The sequence below is a fragment of the Argopecten irradians genome, chromosome 3 (genome assembly GCF_041381155.1).
Source record: "Argopecten irradians isolate NY chromosome 3, Ai_NY, whole genome shotgun sequence".
Taxonomy (NCBI): Eukaryota; Metazoa; Mollusca; class Bivalvia; order Pectinida; family Pectinidae; genus Argopecten; species Argopecten irradians.
Window position 1 is genome coordinate 874,443 of NC_091136.1, and position 22,947 is coordinate 897,389.

Here is a 22,947-nt window from a genome sequence, read left to right on the forward strand (position 1 = left end):
GGAATACTGGGCAATCATCAATAACGATTGTTGAATTATCAATCATTTCCATATTTTTTTCTTTATATTTTTTTTTTTCACTGACAAAATAGTATTTTCTGGACTATTGTCACATCTATCCCCGACTAGTCCTAAAAGGATGAGAGTCATTTGTACGGTACAGTCTAATTAGGAACTCGAAGGTTTGTAACCAAGACCAAAAACAACTAATATAATACTGTCACCTCGTCCTGCATGATAGAGGTGATACAGCATTAATAATAAAACACCCTGCACATCATCAAACAACCACAGAGAAATCATCAAAATCATCAAATCAACCGCAGAGGAATCATCAAAAATTCATAGACTTTTGGTCAGGAAAAATAAAATATTAGCTTCCGAGAGTATTTCAGTAAAACATGTATCATTCGTTGCCACATGCTGTCAATTTGAGCAGCCAACTACACCTTCACTTCAATTCCACCCAAGGCAGTAATTCAGTGCAATCTATGAGAGGGTATCATAGTCACACAAAGGCTCATTTATTAAAGTGAAAGTATAATTACAAAAAAATACCATGTGTGCACGTTTAATTCAAGTTTAATTCCGACAATGTGTTCTTCAATTAGGAAGTCCCTTGGAATCCTCCAAAATCATTCTGATTATAATGAGTCCTGATTTTAACACTATCATCTACTGGATAAAATATCTTTATATTGATAATTTTGAAATGAAATTTCTTGGTTACAAGATTGAATATCAGAAAATATAAATTTTAAAAATGAATTTAAACAATATAATCTAAACAAACTATGACAAGAATTTAAAAGATGAATTTTGATACTGTATTTAATTACATAATACTGTATAGTTGCTAATAATTGTGGGGTTTTAATTTCGCTAAATTTGCGGGTCCATTCAAAATCGTATATGGTTTCTCGCATTACAGATATAGCCTGTCATAAGAATGGGACTTTAAAAGGCTGGAAAGATAATTCCAAAAATAAACTCAGCGAATAATTCCAAAACAAAATCGCAAAATTTTACATCTGCAAAATTTAACAATTATACAGTAGAACTATTAAGGACGATTTGGGTACTTACCATTGTTTTGTCGCCGCCGACAGATAAAATATACAAGAACACAGAGAAGCGCAATGAGAACAGCAGCACAAACAGCTCCTATAGCAATGACTCCCGTCGCTGATAGGTCCGGATTACTGGGCTGACCTGGAACAACAAAGGGGATGAAACTTTTATATAGACAAATCGATGCAAAAATTTCAAACATGGTTATAATTTTTCACATATATATATCAACTGTGTTAATCCGGTTTTTAGCTGTTCACCTACCTGCCATTACACGAATTAATTCATCTGCTAAAACTCACACAGAGCACATGGCTATACAACACAACTGAACATTGACAACTGTATCGCTATGGTGGCCAAGATGCATTTCCCATGGTAACCAGGAATTTCTTTCTACACTTTATATGCCCTATGATGGAACCAATTAATTCCAGAAACATGTAGAATGTACAGCCCTTTCCTCTTCTTGTTGCCAACATGAAATAAATCATCTGAAGCTTGTACAAGTTATTATGTAGCAGTAGGAAGGAAAGCCCTTCAAAACATTCTGTCCATGTCTGGTATTACGGTAAACATCCTAAATCATGAAGGTGAAAATGTCGGATAACATTCACAATGTTAATTATTAAATATTTAATACTCTGTCCAAATACAACTGTGAAAAGAATTATTTTGTGCAAGTATTTCATGGAAAAAAAGGTGTATATAATTCCGATTGAATAGAAATATTTGACAAATAATAAAGGTCTCAAGTTGTGACACACAATTTCATCAATTAGAAACAAAATCAACATTGAAGAAAATTCATAGTTTAAGTTATGCATTTAAATAGAACACTGATTCATGCAGTGTGTTTTAATAATTCACCTTCTAAAATTACTGTAATATTTCTTTTTAATATATTACTTTCAATTCATAAGAAGCTTTACCGCAAATGTGTTATCAGTAATGTAATTTCTTAATGGGAAATATTATGTGGCTTGAAACAAAACAGAAAAAAAAGATTTCCTCACAGGCTATATTCTATACTTAGGTTCAGATGGTGTTTATGGAAACTTGACATTTTCTGATGATGCATGTCATACATTGTAAGCGTACAGGTTTCATCAGATCCTCTTTCCCTGATTGAGTATTAGTAAAAACTTTATATTCCAACAGGTATAAACCATGAACAATTCAACTGACTATATCACAGGAAACAAGAAAAACAAGAAAGATATTAATTAATTAAAATAAATGCTTTTCATTTCCTTCATGTTGGTGCCACAGGAAAGATTTTGATAAAGCCACCAGAGTGACTCAAACTTTGATGGAACCTAAAGCAGTTCGTAACCATGACAACACATTCCCTCCATCTTTACCTTGACTTTCCCAGGTCATTTGACCATTGTCCATTTTTCTGGACATTGTATATGTATGGTCCATTACAAACCAGATTACTAGAAAGTTCCTTATGGTGACAATACTAGAGCCCTTTCTTCCCCGGGGAAATCTAATTATGCTCCCATATAAATCACAATAATGGCGCCTGGTATGGACAATAAGGCCAGTCCAAATCACCTTGATGGGGCCTCCAGTAGGGCATGACTGGGGCATATGGACAGGAAGGGCTGGCCTGATACCCTAAAGGGGCCCCTACTAGGGTGACTAATGTTGGGACTTACAGGATATGTCAAGTCCTAATGGAACAACATATTGTCTGTCAACATATAAGCTTCTTTGTAGTTAAACATGTAGGTAAACATTACACAACAGGTACCTAAAGGACTATCAATTTACTATCAATTGTACCATACCATTTCTCGATCTAATTCTACCCAAAGTCAAGAGGGAGCGCTAGCTATGATGATAAAATCGCATTTTAACGTATCCTTTTTGGTAAGATAAAATTATATCAGAGTAATGTCAGCATATATCAACAGAAATTTTGTTATCTTTGAAAACATTTTGTAAACTAAGATCAGATTGTCAAAGAAGACAACACATCAACTATATATATGTCAATCTCAGAGATTAAATGAATGCCGTTTTATTGCCTACAAAAACCTGTCGATTTCTAATCAGATTTTGTGAACCCACTTACCCTTGTCACTGAAGCAAGGGGAGTCATTCAGATAACCATCACTAAAGAACAAAGAACGCGGTGTGTTGACAAACCACAAACACTACAATATTGACAGAGCAGAAAGTATAGATGGTGATACATTTTACACGGGGCCCAACATTAAACACTTTATACAGGGTGGAGTCAAAAAGATAACATGCTCCTGCCTACAATGTATATAGAAAATAAATCAAATTTGTTACAAAAAAACGATATAAATAGGGCATTGTCAGAAACCTTATGAAATACATAAAGCGACTGTAGAATATGCTCTTTCAGAGAACTTTTTAATCTAGATGAATTCATCTACTAATTTGTCAAAAGCGTACATGCTGTATTGTTGGAAATGCATGCAAAGGGAAATCTGTTTTAGGAGAAGCAGGTACAGTACAGTGGCTATTCCCTGTGGGTTAACACACATAATTATAATCATAAAGTAACATCACACAACAAGAAACAGCTGCCAAAAAGCAGTAATTGCCACTCATAATAGATCATCTAGTGGTATATTAGATAGCTTACCTTGTCCTGCTAAAGACTGTTTGGTCTGATAAGACATGGTAGCTATAGTCCTAGTAGTTAAAAGTGAGTTAGAAAGGCACAAAGTTATGGAGGCTGGCTACCATAGCAGTGTGTATGTGTGGAAAGCATTATCCTCTAGCCACCTAAATGAAGTATTCAACCTTACTACTGACCCAAATATGGGGCTCACCACAGGGAAATGAGGGACAGGAAATGTTTATCCAGGAAATGTTTCTTAAATAACGTTCTAAATATAAACATTAGTATTTCTTTTTATGTATTTTTTCATAACATATTGTATATGTTTTATTACTTTGCTGGTGTAATATATGAACTTAAATTAATTTGCATCTATTTAGAATTATCAAAAAAACATTATCGATAAAAAATCAATATTTATGGATTGTCACAATAAAACGATATCTTATTGACTACCAGGTATGATTCATTACGTTTTATATTTAGATATCTAAGCTATATATAAATACCATTTGACCTTGTAATCATTGTTTTTGGTTTGTCCAATTGTCTCCCTTGAATAGAACTCTGTACGCAGTTTATATATCAATTATAAATCATTTGATTGACCCTGATCAGGGAGGCATTGTCTCCGTGACGATAACAGGCATGCCCATACACAGGTTTTCCTGTTTTAGGGCAGAGAGCCTTATCACAAACATCAAACGTAGTATGCAGAAATTGGAATCGTTTCAGATGACAGAAGCTTTTGAAAATACCTTTCAAAGATAACGATCATATTTCCACAAATATCACTGAGCGAGGCTATGAGTCATCTGAGTCATTGGAAAATTAAATTTAAACGATCTTTGATTACCCTGAAATAGTCAGTGATCAAAGGCCCTATACAATGTATATCATTGTGGTTGATAAGACTATACACAGGCCCTATACAATGTATATCATTGGTCGCTGAGATTATACACAGCAACATCACCAATAAATAATAATAATAGAATCAATTATTTATTATCATAATACGGTTTAGAAAATATCAAATATTAAATTATTATATTTAGATTGAGACTACATCAAATGATTTTATTCCCATTTACATAATTTAAATACATGCTAACTATATAAATTTACTGAAACATAAATAAATATTAAAGGAAACTTGACTGTAGACACTATATATTATAAATTATATAGTCAGTAACTGTTATATTTATCGCATTGAGGACCATTGATTTGTTACATTAGGTCTTTGCTTCCTATTTGTAATGTGTTTTATCAAGAATCTCAAATCAAACTTGAACCATGCTGGCGAAGGATACAAACAATCGCCGCTTTTAAAATAATTGGCCTAGGCCTACATATTTTTTATGTATTTCTTTCTGGAATCTGCAAACTACTGAATGAACCTGCAGAATAATACTGAATAATTCATAAATCAGAAATAATTTCAACATTCCTAGTGTACAGTTGGCCTACCACAATACGACACCAGACTGGCTGTATATTGAAAGTGTCACAAACAAAAGTGACAAAAACATTCATCCAACATTTAAAGCGCAATCTCCTTGATCATCTCTGCATTCTGGCTGAGATAATCACTTACAAGCTGTTGATTGTAGTGTGAAGATCGATTGATCTATAGGTTTGAACCCCTCGATTTATTTATAATCACAATTTCATTTAATTTGAAGAAACAAAACGATTTAAGTTAATTTTACACAAAAAATAACAAGAAATATATATTGTTACCGAAATGAAATGGTATATTTAGTTGACGAAAATGTGTTTGATTTTTGAATCGAGGGCGAGAGCCGCCATATTGGATGATGATAAAATTTACTGACCCCCTATAAAGTGTTAAGGGGTCACCACGTGACAGCTCTCCACCAATCATTTGGGCACATTTCTGTCTGAGGTGGATTAACACATTAATTTTTCAGTCTAATCAGAAGACCAAATGATCACACTCAGCTTTGGTAGCTCCTGTGAGTGGCCCCTTTAGGAATCACTTTCCATTCCCTGTATAGCCCCCTATCTGGTTTCCTCCCCACCAGACTAGGGATGTTATATTAGTGCCCCAGGAATCTAGAGGGGAAGTGTAATTACTCAGATACATATGTTTACAGTGGCAGACATATTGTTTACTTGTGTGGACCATGTGGTATACTAGAGGTTACGACCTTGTAGAGGTCACAACCCTCTAACACTACTAGGGCATTGTTTATAGACATAACATTCCTTGAGTTTAGTCTGTCAGTTATTAATACTTCCAGTAGGTTAGGTCCTAATGCTATTACTGCCAGTTCGTCCTAATATGCTTTCCTTACACCAGTTAGTACTGCCAGTACGTCCTAATATGCTTTCCTTACACCAGTTAGTACTGCCAGTATGTCCTTATATGCTTTCCTTACACCAGTTAGTACTGCCAGTACGTCCTAATATGCTTTCCTTACACCAGTTAGTACTGCCAGTATGTCCTAATATGCTTTCCTTACACCAGTTAGTACTGCCAGTATGTCCTTATATGCTTTCCTTACACCAGTTAGTACTGCCAGTACGTCCTAATATGCTTTCCTTACACCAGCTAGTACTGCCAGTATGTCCTAATATGCTCTCCTTACACCAGTTAGTACTGCCAGTACGTCCTAATATGCTTTCCTTACACCAGTTAGTACTGCCAGTACATCCTAATATGCTTTCCTTACACAGTTAGTACTGCCAGTATATGTCCTTATATGCTTTCCTTACACCAGTAAGTTCTGCCAGTACGTCCTAATATGCTTTCCTTACACCAGTTAGTAATCAGACAACACTTGTATTGTCAGTATGAATCAATCTCCAATAATGAAAAGGACCCCATAGATTTTCAGGTCAAATAGTAGGTACTACCCAAGATAATCGATAGTTGAGTAAATAATTGTGTGTAATATTAAAATCCTATTGACTACTGATATTTGTTCGATAATTGTAGTGTTGACGGTGGAGTCTTTTTTTCTGTATATATGTGCATTAAAATCGTTTCAGCTGCCCCTTTTCCCCCTGTAAGTTCTGCTGGCGATATTATATTTTTGACATTAGAACTTTAAATTGTAGGTCCATGGGACTTTATCCAAATGGCTTTCCCATGAGAAATCTTCACCTTGAGTGTTAAAAGTACAATGTGACGATCAAAATGTTATGTGTGCAGCGTACAGAAAGTTTTTCTGTTATTATCAATGCCAGTCTTCAATCACAGAAGACTGTTAGCTTAGTGAGATCACAGATCTTAAGCCTTAAAATAGAAGATGGATGGCCTGGTCGATTGTTGGGATAAAACACTAATCGTTAGGGCAAACCTTACAAACATCTACTGGTACACAAAACATCAACTGGTACATGAAACATCTACTGGTACACAAAACATACCGTTAGGGCAAACCTTAAAAACATCTACTGGTCCACAAAACATACCCACCCAGTGACATCATATAACATCAGCTGGAACTATCATCCTAATGCTTCACTACCTTTTTGTAAAATCAGACAATAAGATGGCCATCTCTAGTACCTTTGTATGAAATCAGACAATAAGATGGCCATCTCTGGAACATTAAGGACTAGATGTGCCCGATCAATCTGTTTTCCTATAACTCATCAGTAATGATGATTAAGCCCATATTGCTGTTTTCCATCAATTATTTTTTTCTGACTTTGCCAATTTTATGATTGGTTATATATCATATCAGGTTACTTGTACAGTTTCTGATTAAAGAGTCTCCTCTTTCTGTCGTTTTTTTATCATTTGTTCGATGTTTATCCTCTTTCCTATTGACAAACACCAGTATTGTATTTTACAGGTACTCTCTGTGCCCAGGATTTAAGGTATAAAATCGGATCACTGAGTCATATCCTATCCTGATGGATGGTAGATTAATGTTAGGTCAAAGGTCAAAGGTAGTTGACACAAACGATATTAGAAAAGGACTGAGAAAAATGGAGAAATAACACCCATATATTTCTGTCCTCAATAAAATGCTGAAATGGTCAAAAGCTACAATTGGGTCGTGTATGATTCTAACTTTAAATTTCTGTAATAACTTTTGATAAAATCAAATTTAGTGAAATTGTAAACCTCAAACAGACATGAAATGAAAATATGACAGATTGAGTTTCCCCATCAAAGATCATACTTAAAAGATTATCTCTAAATCTCCGGAGAAGACAAAATAACGAGGCTTACTGAATATATAGACACACTGATGACTTTGTTCTGTTTTCGATATTTAAAGTAGGTACCGGGTAACCAATTAGAGATTTAATTTACTTTTGAACTAGAACCATTCCAAAAACTGCAGGCAGACAGGCTAGCCAAGTACAGATTATAATAATTTGCTTTTCAGGTCCAATTGTCGTCATTTTCCTGTCAAATAAAAAATTTAAAGGTCAATGATATGGTTGTCGTCTAAAGTCAACATTGGGATTGAACAGGCGGGGAAAACTTCCGGTGTTTAAATCATGACACTGTTTAAATTCTACACAGGAAGATATCTTTAATTTCTAATGCTCTTTCTATAGAAGAGGTTTCACAGCATTAATGTCATTGAAATAGTAACATATTTATGTACAACTAATTGCTGTCAAGATTCAATTTAGTAATTGAAATAAAACAAAGTTTACTTAAGGCATGCATCAACATATTTTTGTTGCTGCTGATGACACATCTGTAATTTTAGATGGCTCTGAAAAATCTTTAGATCAAACGCTAAAATCTCTAAACTTTTTTGCGGGTATATCATGATTAACAAGAGGCCCAGAGGGCCTGTATCGCTCACCTGGTTTGTAATGCCAAGTAATGTTCTAAAAACAGGTTCATTGTTTCTTTTCTGAAGGAATTCAAATATTTACCTCTAATTCACCTACTGGGCCCTACCCATCCTACCCCCGGGGGGTCAGAGCCAACATTTATAGAAGTTCTGTTCCCCTTCCCCCATGGATGTTTGTGGCCAAATTTGGTCACAATCCATGCAGAACTCTAGGACAAGTAGCGATTTATAGGATTTACCTCTATTTCCCCTATTGGGCCCCGCCCCTCCTGCCCCCAGGGGGTCAGAGCCAAACTTTATACAAGTTCTGTTCCCCTTCCCCCAAGGATGTTTGTGGCCAAATTTGATTACAATCCATGCAGAACTATAGGACAAGTAGCGATTTATAGGATTTACCTCTATTTCCCCTACTGGGCCCCGCCCCTCCTGCCCCCGGGGGGGTCAGAGCCTCACTTTATACAAGTTCTGTTCCCTTTCCCCCAAGGATGTTTGTGGCCAAATTTGGTTACAATCCATGCAGAACTCTAGGACAAGTAGCGATTTATAGGATTTACCTCTATTTCCCCTATTGGGCCCCGCCCCTCCTGCCCCCGGGGGGTCAGAGCCAAAATTTATACAAGTTCTGTTCCCCTTCCCCCAAGGATGTTTGTGGCCAAATTTGGTTACAATCCATGCAGAACTCTAGGACAAGTAGCGATTTATAGGATTTACCTCTATTTACCCTATTGGGCCCTGCCCCTCCTGCCCCCGGGGGTCAGAGCCAAACTTTATACAAGTTCTGTTCCCCTTCCCCCAAGGATGTTTGTGGCCAAATTTGGTTACAATCCATGCAGAACTCTAGGACAAGTAGCGATTTATAGGATTTACCTCTATTTCCCCTATTGGGCCCTGCCCCTCCTGCCCCCGGGGGGTCAGAGCCAAACTTTATACAAGTTCTGTTCCCCTTCCCCCAAGGATGTTTGTGGCCAAATTTGGTTACAATCCATGCAGAACTCTAGGACAAGTAGCGATTTATAGGATTTACCTCTATTTCCCCTATTGGGCCCCGCCCCTCATGCCCCCGGGGGTCAGAGCCTAACTTTATACAAGTTCTGTTCCCCTTTCCCCAAGGATGTTTGTGGCCAAATTTGGTTACAATCCATGCAGAACTCTAGGACAAGTAGCGATTTATAGGATTTACCTCTATTTCCCCTATTGGGCCCCGCCCCTCCTGCCCCCGGGGGGTCAGAGCCAAACTTTATACAAGTTCTGTTCCCCTTCTCCCAAAGATGTTTGTGGCCAAATTTGGTCACAATCCATGCAGAATTCTAGGACAAGTAGCGATTTATAGGATTTACCTCTATTTCCCCTATTGGGCCCCGCCCCTCCTGCCCCCGGGGGGTCAGAGCCTAACTTTATACAAGTTCTGTTCCCCTTCCCCCAAGGATGTTTGTGGCCAAATTTGGTTACAATCCATGCAGAACTCTAGGACAAGTAGCGATTTATAGGATTTACCTCTATTTCCCCTATTGGGCCCCGCCCCTCCTGCCCCCGGGGGTCAGAGCCAAACTTTATACAAGTTCTGTTCCCCTTCTCCCAAAGATGTTTGTGGCCAAATTTTGGTCACAATCCATGCAGAACTCTAGGACAAGTAGCGGTTTATAGGATTTACCTCTATTTCCCCTATTGGGCCCCCGCCCCTCCTGCCCCCGGGGGGTCAGAGCCAAACTTTATACAAGTTCTGTTCCCCTTCCCCCAAGGATGTTTGTGGCCAAATTTGGTTACAATCCATGCAGAACTCTAGGACAAGTAGCGATTTATAGGATTTACCTCTATTTACCCTATTGGGCCCCCGCCCCTCATGCCCCCGGGGGTCAGAGCCTAACTTTGTACAAGTTCTTTCCCCTACCCCAAGGATGTTTGTGGCCAAATTTGGTTTCAATCCATGCAGAACTCTAGGACAAGTAGCGATTTATAGGATTTACCTCTATTTCCCCTATTGGGCCCCGCCCCTCCTGCCCTCGGGGGGTCAGAGCCAAACTTTATACAAGTTCTGTTCCCCTTCTCCCAAAGATGTTTGTGGCCAAATTTTGGTCACAATCCATGCAGAACTCTAGGACAAGTAGCGGTTTATAGGATTTACCTCTATTTCCCCTATTGGGCCCCCGCCCCTCCTGCCCCCGGGGGGTCAGAGCCAAACTTTATACAAGTTCTGTTCCCCTTCCCCCAAGGATGTTTGTGGCCAAATTTGGTTACAATCCATGCAGAACTCTAGGACAAGTAGCGATTTATAGGATTTACCTCTACCGGCCCTTCGGGCCAGGTGAGCTAAAAATGAATTACTCCAAGACCCAGGTAGTATGGATTGGCAGTATGAAATATAGTAATAACAATTTCAATAATAATTTTAATTTAAAATGGGGGTCAACACGCTTCAACCTATTAGGCATTGAATACGATGTAGATTTGAGTCAAATAATTAAGTTAAATTTTGACAAGAAACTTGTAAAACTCAAATCATTGATTTCAGCCTGGAAAAAAAATCCTTACACCAATAGGTAAAATAGTTGTTATTAAGTCTTTACTTATATCACAGTTTAACCATTTATTTATCTCACTTCCCAATCCAGACGATCGATATATAAATGTAATCAACAATATTTGTTACAACTTTTTGTGGAATAGTAAACCTGATCAAGTGAAAAGGGACATAATCATCAAAAGTTATGATGAAGGGGGTCTAAAAATGATACCTCTGAAGTCATTTATAACGGCTCTTAAAGCAACTTGGATACGAAGAATCTATACTAAGGCTGGAAATTGGGACATCATTTTAGAAACTTTATTAGACAAACATAAATTGGCAAATACAGGAATTGAACTTTTAAAACAACAAGAGATCCCAGAGGGATCTTGGCGCCCACCAAAGTATGATCTACGTCTGACAATGGAAAGAGGGATCTTTTCTCTGCTTTTCAAACTTTTTCAAACATACAACATATATGAAATATGAAACAGATCACTTCATTACTATTTTAGAAATAGCAGAAACAAACTTCAACTATCAAAATCCAAGATGGCTACCTGTCGGCCATCTTGTTGAGCGATCGGTCCTAAAATACAATATGCACAGCTAAGGTCCTAGGGGAACATACATATAAAATTTGAGAGAGATCGCTTCAGTACTTTCTGAGAAATAGCGGTAACAAACTTTAATTATCAAAATCCAAGATGGCTGCCTGATGTTTTTTATTATTATTTTGCAGTTTGCTTGGTTGATTTTCTTTGTATTTTTAAGAATCAGAGGACTTTCTATTCTGGATAATATGGAAAAAGCTGAAAGATTTCTACGGCTCTGCTGCACAAAGGCAACAATGCCTCCTTTTAAAATTAATTTTAAGCCTTTGTAACAACATAAAGATTGATCTTCCTAATTTTGGCTCCGGTGTAGATTCATGGTAACATATAATTAACACAAATCAATGATTCAACTTAATTAGTAATTACAAGTAATTAAGAAACATTAACATCATTAGCTCATCAGTGTGTCAGAGTAATTCATTCACTCATTCACATGGACCCTTGAAGCCTGAAGTTGTAGCAGTGCCTCCTAGCAGGACTCCATGGATGATAGCGGGATTCCACTATGATTTCTCCCAGTCCATGTTCATTAAGCAGATTGCATTTTCTACCTGATCATTCTAATCAGTGGTTGAATAGAACCTGTGATCAATCAATCTTGATCACAAATATAAAAGCCATATCAAATCACTATAAATCGCTCCACCAGGACCTTCATTAATGGTAAAGTTCAGCTGTATAGTACCGTAGAGGAACGATCTAGTACAGGATTGAGCTAATGAATTAGTCTTTGATATATTTCATTCTGAAACCATTATATATAATAAAGTGATGAAGGTCCTACTAGAACATTCCTATAGAGAATACTTCACTTTCTCCATTCAATTATGATTATCATTGATAACTACATATGCCACACACCATCTTGTTTTTATATTTGGCTTCAGAAAACACAAACTTGTATCAGGACAAACTCAAAGCAGTGCAGACATTTAATCATGTGAATTATACACCTTAGATATTGACCATTAGGTAAATATCATATGCTTATATGTAATTACACTCTTAGTGAACTGTTAGTACTTTGTACAACTCTGAAAATCATTGAAACTGATTCGGTGACGGCAGACAATCCTAAGATATACTGTATTTAAACACAAAATGTATACACTTAATTTCAGTCGATCATTATCGACAAATTATATGTCCTTGTAAACCTATGATTCTTGTTAGGCCAGGTAAATCAGATACACTAAGTATAGGCCATATACTGAGATACACAAATTTCAGTATACAGATCAACACTCACGATTCTATTGATTTCCATGTCATGATTTTCCTACCTTGATCGCCCCCAGATAAGCCCATATAACATGTACACCAGTATATATAGGGGAGTGACCGCTATATGAGATATATGCTGTTTCATCAAAGCTAGGTATATTATTGACTCCATTTCATCAAAGTGTTACTAGCCACAAGTGCTTTTATAACATTAAATTAATTCTATGATTTGATTTTATATGATCATGTTGACTCGTTTTGCTTAGCATGATTAAATATCATACCAACAGTTATACATGTACAATAAATAGTCATTTTAAGTCATTTTAAGATTTGACAAACTCAATTTTCTTTTACATTTAATCGAATATATCTGAATTTGGTAATTTTGAGCATAAATGTGTGTTTGGAAGCTGAATAATATATATACTGTACCCTGTTTTGAATTCCTGAATCATGACATTTTTATCGTTTGGTAAGGATGAATTTAAACAAATGGCTGTCTGTATTTTTTAATTTTATTACCACCAATAAATTAAAAACTGCCATAAATAGCCCCAAATGTATTCCATTCAAAGTACTTCCTGGCAGTTGATACCCAATCAAGAGAGAAGATGGCACTTTTCCTTTACCTCAAGTGTTCTTGACCTTTGTGGTGACTTGTGTGAAGTTTGTTTGTAGAACTTTGGGCAAACAAAAAATTGGTCTCATTTCAGAGACATAAAATAATCAAAGTTTGAGAGGGGATAACAAATTGAACAGAAGTTGTCCAAGTTAAAATCTTCTAACATTAATCAGTGGAGATAAACCTAAACAGTATCAGGTGAGATAACCCTTAAATGTATCAGGGGAGATAACACTTTTAAATGTATCAGGGGAGATAACACTATTAAATGTATCAGGGGAGAAAACACTAATATATGTATCAGGGGAGATGACACTAAAATGTATCAGGGGAAATAACCCTATAATGTATCAGGGGAGATAACCCTAAAATTTATCAGGGGAGATAACACTGACATGAATCAGGAGAGATAAATAATAAAAAAAAAATATTTGTTTAGTTGCCATGTCTTCATAAAATTTGTTCCATTTTTCTTCTATCAAATTCAGTAATTATAAATTGCTTGAAATTGTTTCTTCCAGTTTTCATAAATCCTTGGATTTCTGTTTCTACCCATATTGCACCATCTCTGATCCCCATAATTACATATACTCAGCATGGAAACAGTGTAAACCTATACCTCAGTATTGGGTTTGGGGGAATGTCAAAGTCTTGCTGCTTGAACTTTAGATTTATTATACTGCTGAATATTTGCCAGTGGTATTATTTTCTGATCCTGGCCCAGGATATTAACACAGGACCAAGCCAGAAAAATGCCCAATCTCTGTTGTTTCTAAATATGAAATTAATATGCTCCCATTAATGTAATAGTTCTGTAATTCATTGGTCTCCTCTCTTCAAACTCCAATAATTCCAGTGGCTGACGGAATCAACAACTTAAAAACCATAGAGACTGTGAAGGAGAAGAATACAGTTCACTAACAAAATATGAGCAAAAATATGGATTCATCAATCATTAAGATTGATAATCAGCCTTACGTATCTCAAAACATCAACGTTCTAGCTCCATGTTATGTGGAAATTAAACATTGCACAAAGGCATTTATTTCAAAAGGTAATTCCTGAGGAAATAAGTACCTGTGGGGTATGTAAACTCTCTAGTCGTTTAATGTAAAAGATCATTCTACACTAAGGATGTGCTGGTCACTGTTGACCAGAGGTCAATATTTGGATGGTGTTTTGTGACCAGATCCTGTCAGCAAACATTGCTGTCACTCTGATCCTATCACCTGGATGTTTGTTTATAATTTCCTTCCTTACCAATATAAGAATGTCTTGGGTTACCTACATACTATGATGGTCATAGCTATACATGGTATTATCTCATTAAAATTTCCTTGACCAATCTATAAACCTACTGATACAAACGCTGTCCATAAATAAGCCCATTAAGATCAATTATTGTATCTACAATAAACTCTTATGTCACAACGCCAAATATCTACGAAAACCCAAAAAACTGCACTTGTTCTACTCAGGTAACAAGCCATCGTCGGTGAGACGGTGACCCACAGTCGATTGCACTACACTACGCTACACTTTTCAACCATGGGATAGCTCGATCTCAGAACACCGCTTTAATGACGTCACTCTATAAATAGAAATAAATCAACATCCGGTAACTTTTTTAAAATGAGAACTCTTCAGGTTTGGAGGGAGAATATTAATGGATATTAACGTTGTTTATGTACAGCTTCTGTGAAGCACATGTTACCTACAATCTCATTGGCTAAAAAATTGACACAAAAATCTGTCGGGGCCAATCAGATGGCATTTGACGAAAGCTGTGCTCTGAGATCGAGCTGTCCCACGGGTGATAAGTGTATTGCCATCAACCATGGGTCACCAACGATGGAAACAAACAGACTTGAAGGCATATTATAGTGGTTAACCCGCTCGCCTTTCACCTAGTCGGCTGGGGTTTGATCCCTGGTACGGACGTGAAAAGGTTAGGGGTCACCTGCCCGATCACGAGGGTTTTCTCTGGGCAATCCGGTTTCCTCCCACACCAAGACCCCTCGCACGCTTACATCTGGGCCATCAACAGTGATTTACATAAGTTGTATAACTTGTTTCTAAATCGATGTAAAATAAATATACTCAATATTAAGGGCATATTATCATGGGAACTAAAACCTAGACAGATGCTCACCTAACCTTGATTATGTCATCAGAAAAGACATTTCCTCAACCTGATATTCAGTAAACTTGTGGCAGGTCTTTTATTACCACTGGGTGAATTAAGTTATACTAACATAGAATGCCAACACACAGATGTTTTGTTTACGAAAAGTAAATATTTCATATTTGTACAAAACAAGGTTTTGTTTGTATAACTAATTCTCTATTATATAACTTGAGAATGTTAATGTGGAAAGACATATGTGTTGACATTTCATTAGAGTGATGCAGCAGGGTGTGTGATTGAGGCAAATAAAAAGGGAGTGGGGGAGGGGGGAGAGAGAGAGAGGGGTGACGGGGGAGGGAGAGAGGGGTAGAGGGGAGGTTTGTAGCATCTCCACCACTCTGTATGCCAAGATGGTTTTTTTTGTATTAAGTATATGTATAGGAAAGACATCCTTTAGGATGTACATTTGAGGTCCAAACACTTCACTCACATTTCATCAAAATATTTTTGGCAGACAAAGATTAAATGAATGTTGTAGAGAAATGGTAATGTTGCCATATAATTCAATTTTGCTTGTTACGAGCATTTTCATTGGCTTAAAAATTTACTTTATCAGCCCATAAAGGAAAAATGGCGTCGCCGTTTATAACGTTGCTTCTGATGCTTCTGATTGGCTGAGAGGACGGTGTAATGATTTCATAGACAAAAGAGTCCAATAATGAATTTTGAATATTGAAGAGATTGTCTTTAGTAAATTGAATTATAAGGACTAATTTGAATATATTTTTTATGTTATGGAGATATAACACAAAAATCTGAGTGTACTCTCATCATAAACCGCTTCGCGGTTTATTTAGAGTACACTCAAATATGTGTGTTATATCTCCATAACATAAAAAATCTATTCAAGTTAATCCTTAATTGTATATAAACTTTGGGCTGAAATGAGACATCCGGTTCCTCTAAGTCAGTTGTATACTCAACTTGAACATGTAATTCTACAAAAATAACTACCCTAGAGGCTGAAGTACCTGTATCTTAATAGAAACTTGAACAAGATTTATTTTTACTCTTTGATATCCATGCAAGCTCTGTATATCAATTTAGATTTTTTTTCTTTCTATGTCAAGGGAAAAAACATGCAGAGCTCTAAAATTCCAGATCATTCTGTTCTACAAATAAAATTCGTGGAATATATACATAACATCTCCTAGCACTCATCAAAAGTATTTATAATTACCAAGAACAAGTCATTATTTTGTAAATAAGCCCGAAACAGTCATCTTTTCTCTCATTTACTGATGGTCTTATCAGACACACTCATAAAGCCAAAGATTTAACACTAATAGGCTGGGAGCAGATCTCTCTTCAGATAGGTTATCTAGCTAACGGGATCAGTAGGTAATGAAAGAATTATCTCCCCTGTTGTTATTATCTAACTTTGATGGTAGGCCAGACTGACAATAAGTATCACAGATTTATCCTTATATCTATGTTCGGAAGATTTTAGGGAGTTGGAGGCTTAGCCTAGGAAAGCTTTGCAGGAAAACTGTGTACATCAAAATCACACAATCTGGTAAATTTGATTAACTACATTGATGAGAAGGTAAATTAATTATCTCCCTTTAATGACTGATCCACTTGATGTCCAGATCCCAGTGACTACTAGTCAACTCTATATATGATTGAATAAGATATGTAACTATGGTCAAATAGGGATTTTTTCCAATGCAAACATTAATGTAGTTCTCCTGATGCCAAAACATGTTTTTTGATGATTTAAGCCTGTATAATGGTTTTGAGTCTTATTGCTGATTCAATTATTCACAGGAAAAATGTTTAAGAAGGATGCAATGTACTAATTTATTGATAAAATCTGTTATCTAATTTTTGGGATTTCTTTAGTTGACCTTTTGAATCCAATTTATTTATAATTCTGTTTCCTTGATATCCAGCTGATTTGAGTAAATTTGTGCTCAAGATAATCTATTTAAATGATTAATCAAATGAGAAGCCCTGCCTAGCCTTCAAATCAACTGACTGCATAAAAAAGTCCATAGAAAATTGACCCTGGAATTAGCATGACAAGAGATTCCAGACTATATATGCAAAGGGATGAAAAAATGGACAGAAATTTAAAATTGACCCTCAAATTACCATGACAACAGACTGGAAATTGAACTGGAAGAATGTCCAAGAAGATTGGACATCTGACTGACCCTTTATTATCCCTGCACATCACAGAAGTTGGACAAGGGGACAAAATTAGATCTGACTGCACTTGTAGTGAACTTGGATTGTCCAACCACGATAGGTGAAGCAGAACATCTTGATTTTGCGACCTTAGGATTTTTTACGGATGAGTGACTTGCTATAAGATGTTGTTGTGTTGGGTATGAGTCACAAGTAAAGTCGTTGAGTGTGTACGAGGACGAGATTTCCTTCGGTTTAGATCGGCCCCTGACAGGTGTCCCCTGCGGCTATTTTCACCGAGTGTTTCACTAGTGTAGTGGGCTGGACATGTGATTAAATTTCATGAAATTGTGAATTGGTCGAGGAGTGCAATTCTTGTTTTTGCTTTGTTCGCAATCTGATCAAATTATACAAATTTTGTAAATCGGAGAATTGCCCTGTTAAGAGAAATACAAGCTTCACATAAATGTGTAATTACTGCCCCGGAATTACAGGTGACATGGCAGTTTGTGGTTCTTTGGGCTGAGTATACAGAAAGACAAACAGGAAGTTATACTTTTATCATTATAATATATATAAATCCACAGGAAATGACCATTTACACATTGTATACTTTATGTAATGAACCAAATCCGGTCAAGAAAATCACTGAGCCTTATAGATATTGAATAACCAAAGAAAATAATGAAATTTTTTTTTTAATTATTTTGTCACAAAGGCAATTAGAAAACTATAAACATAACAAACTTATTGAATGGAGAAAAGAATTATTTCTTAATTCTTTTAACACTTTTCATATCAAATATCTCCCTTTATTCATGGTTAAACAAATATAATTTGGTATGGAACTTACATAGACAATGATTATCCACAATTATATCCAGTATGTGGGCTGAGAGTTAGGATTTTGACCGTAGGTTTTGTCTCGTCCTGAAGGCATATCTCTGGTAAGTCAGTATGTACGTGTGTATATATATATCATTACACATGGAATTCATTTCTCAGTGAATCTGTCCAGGTATTTATGGCATGTGGGATATTATAAATCCTTATAAACCCAAATTCGACACAAAAGAACTGATCTTAAAATATATGTATGTATACAAGCTATTTTCTTTTAAATGAGAACTTCTGTAAAGGCTATTGGAGCCTTTCTGAAAATCTTTAAAAAGAAATTTAACCCATATAACTTCATTGAGTCTCTGGCTACCACCATAAAAACTCATTCAAACGAATAGGTTTAAATGATAATGCTGCCAAAACATTATCTAAGGGGAGATAATCTTGTATCAAAAACTTCTGGTGTTCCTTCTGCTGTTTTCTGGTGATATAACTAAAAGACTTTAAAACATTAATCTCCACTGCCAGTCCTGTAACTACTTTGTCAGGCTAAACTTTAAACCCATCATCAAACCTCTAGGATTAATTTAACGTCTTATGATTATCAATAAACCAAAAGCCTATAACAGGCAATAAAGTATTGTGTCACGTTATGTGTATACTAATCTAATGGGCATTTATATAATAATAATGTGTGACATAACATGTAATCTAACAGGTGGGATTATCTAACGGAGGATAAGTCAGACAATAGGATTTAACCAGCTCCTTACATGTAAATCCTACAGACAAGAGTGCTGCTACTCTGTTTATGTATAGCACCTGAGACTTATACAGGTGACATCTGACACCTGGATCTATGTAACTCCAGAAGAAACATTTCTGGTCATGCATATATGAAAACAATTTAATTTTTCAGGAATTGCTTCAGAGAAACAACTGAATACAAGGACAAAGACCAGGGGTTCCAGAAGAACAACAGTCTTAATTACTACTTCATTGAAGATGCAGTAAACTAAAAACAAGAATCACATTGAACAGTCTTGGTGAGTATAAACAGTATGATATGAACAGATATCACCTATACCATTGATACTGTTGTCTATGCATTATTATATATCTATAAATGTTTGAATAACATGCAATACATGATTTTGTCTGTCATGATATAATCTGCCCTATATGACAGCTGGTTCACAAATGATTCCTTCAACATGAATTAATAATAGACTCTCTTATGTCACACTTTGGACTAATTATATTTCTCTGTAAAGAAATACATGAAAGAATTCTCCTTTATCTATAATTCATAGGGCAGTTCCTCTTACAACTATCTGATGCCAAGGGGGATAATGCGACCAGAGAATTACCTCCCTTTATATTCATATGTTGTTTCCTTTATGATACTATCAGGCTAATTAGTAATGAATACGAATTGTCTTTATATTATTTTTAACCCTGAAGAATTAATAAAACATAATTCCAAAAGGGTGTATACATGTTTAGGAAAAAAAGTCTTAATTCGTATGACATTAAATTGCCACAATTATGACATTAACATAAATATGATATTAAGCAACATGTACTAAGTGTAATATTTACCATCAGACATTTTGCTGAAACTATTTGGTCTTAATTCTCTCTTCAAACTCCAACTGTTACACTTATTTTTTGTGTTGTACGTGTTATATGTGACTGCAGCTTAGTTAATCCACATGTTTTTGCACAAAATTATTCACAAAAATTCCTGCTAATCCACATATGTCTTTTGTGTTTATAAATGAATCATGCAATGTAGAATAACTCCCAGCTAAAAATAATTTCTGAATGGCTCCAACACTTTCCACAATTTATTCCCCTCCACTTGCAGGTGAATATTGATCAAGTTTTCTCTCCGATATAAAAATCACACATCGTTCCTCGGAGCTGGTTGACATTTTAGGTATTTACCTGTACATGACTGGAAACATCTACCTGGATTTTACCTGTACCTGCAATCCACTAATCATAATACAGGTATACAAAATCTCAGGTGATATACAATATTACCAGTATATACAAACTTCCTATTGCTGAATATAGTCTTTATCACGCGGTATAAAAATCCATAAAAACGTTTCTCTATACAGTCAAGATATTCAATGACCAGGCACTTCCTTTGTCAGGCCTCCCCCAGGTGACTGGTTCTCCCTGGTGTGTTGTAGTGTTGGCTGGTGTCTGTTCCTTGTCTACTGTACAGACCGAATCCTCCTGGAACCCCCCCTAACACAGCCTAGCTAGGAAACAGATTTCCCCCTCCACTTTAGCTATGTACAGTACTGTTGTACACAATTCTACTATGGCTGCCAGGCTTGGCCTAGTTTACACAAGACACCACACCATCCAATCACAACAACAGGTATATACAGGTAATACCTGCCTACCCCCATACAGCCAGCACATGAACTCACCCAGCAATCAACACTAACAATCGGCTGTGTCTAATTGTGCCAGAAGGGATGTTTTGCATGAGCAGTTATGGAAAGTTATTGTAGTTATTTTAGACTTGGATAAGAAGCATTGTGTAGGTATGTAAAGGTTATATGCAGTAAATAGGCATTACAATGGAGAATGCCAAGGAAATATTGGAGAGTCATGTTTGTACCTTAGTACAGATTGTATACATAGACAATGCTATCAGCAGGTATTGTTAATTTCACCAATCCACACTCAATCATTTTCTCAGGTATAATTATACAGGCAGGGGCTCCCAAAGGTGATCCCAAACTATTTATTTAATAACATATTTTATATTTTTTTATGGAGGTGTGTATACACCTTCCATTATAAGATTACTGTGGATCTTGAACATAATTACTGGAACACTATACCTTGGTAATCCTATCGGCAATCTCCATAACTACCGGATATAACTTTTACACTGTGTATTGTAACATTGTGCATAACACAGAGGTCAAGAACTGTCAGGGATTGCCTGTTCTCGCATGCTTCACATTTGCTACACATACTTAATTGGATTTAGTTTATCTAGTTTTATGTATCAACAGGATCATCAATTTATTATTTCCCAATATTAATGTTACCCACGTTTGAGTACATGCGATTGATCTCTGATGAAGTACATGTACGTACACTATATATATGTACATGTATAAGGTAATAATTATCGATTGATTAGAATAACTAAAACTATCTGTAAACTTAATGGAAATAAATAACAAATAACACTCACAATGATGTAAATATCTTGAATAAAAATGGATTTGATCATGTTTCTGTTTGTTGTTTACTCTGCCATTACGTAAGCCTACTTTTGTGTAAACAAACATGGCGGCCGTACGAATCCACGCTTACTCTTGTTCGTATGTCAGTAAGCCGGTTAAAATACAGTCTTCACTATGAATAGGATTGTACTGTATCACTATTTTGATATAGGTTGTGTATCAAACATATTGTTGTGTAATAGTTTAATGTATTATCAAGATTAGCATCGTTACCTAAATTTGACTTTGTTTAGAGTGAAGGCGTATCGCATTATGCATTACCGTAGCCTTATTTTTGCAAACTTCGGGATATGATCTCGTGGTGTTTGCCACCGCAGAGATCGATTAAAAGATGTTTTATACGATAGTGGGATGCTTATAATTATGAAATTGGTTTTATGTTCTATATTACATGTTATTTACGAGTATAACTTGATTGCTGATTATTTCATTGAAATCACGACGACAGGATTCCGGAAAATACACCTTTTTACAGATAACTGTGTAACACGTGTGCAAGTTAGCAGTCATTCAGAAGACCATTTTCTTGGTATCTGCGAACATTTCTTGTCCAAACATAATATTTTAATAATTTATTAAACCTTTTATTTGATATTTGATAATTTTTGATGTTTTAATATAATTTATATTATATTTATATTTTATGTGATAGTAAACAACCATGCTTCAGTTGGCCGATTTTCGGTGAACTAAACAATTGTACGATTGAACATGTATCTGGTACGTAATTATTTTCATCTTTGTTATATTTTTATTACATATTATATATTTTTAATACTTTTACGACGATTTTTTTCGATGTAATATATCTTTACTAAACAGGCAAGTGAAACTTACGGTTTTCACGTATGGATCATGACGTAATAATGCAAAACATCGTCAGATTTGAATTTTCGTTCACAGATAAGTCTCACTGGTGTATAGGTAGCGATCCCGAATTTAAGGGTTAAAAGTAGCAACTTATACTCCTGAAAATACGGTATCATTATTTGACTACTGACTTATAACAGTGCTAGATCTAGTATTGTACAGTGGACCCTCGATAATCCGGACAC

The 22,947-nt window shown here is 35.9% G+C and overlaps 1 protein-coding gene across 1 annotated transcript in view; it reads right to left on the minus strand.

Moving 5' to 3' along the window:
* LOC138320189 (cell adhesion molecule DSCAML1-like) overlaps positions 1 to 22,947 on the minus strand; it is a 103,816-nt gene that overhangs the window by 9,616 nt on the left and 71,253 nt on the right. The window contains exon 14 of the mRNA XM_069263233.1: positions 1,087 to 1,212. Within this exon, the coding sequence (XP_069119334.1) occupies positions 1,087 to 1,212 (126 nt within the window). The remainder of the gene's footprint in view (positions 1 to 1,086; positions 1,213 to 22,947) is intronic.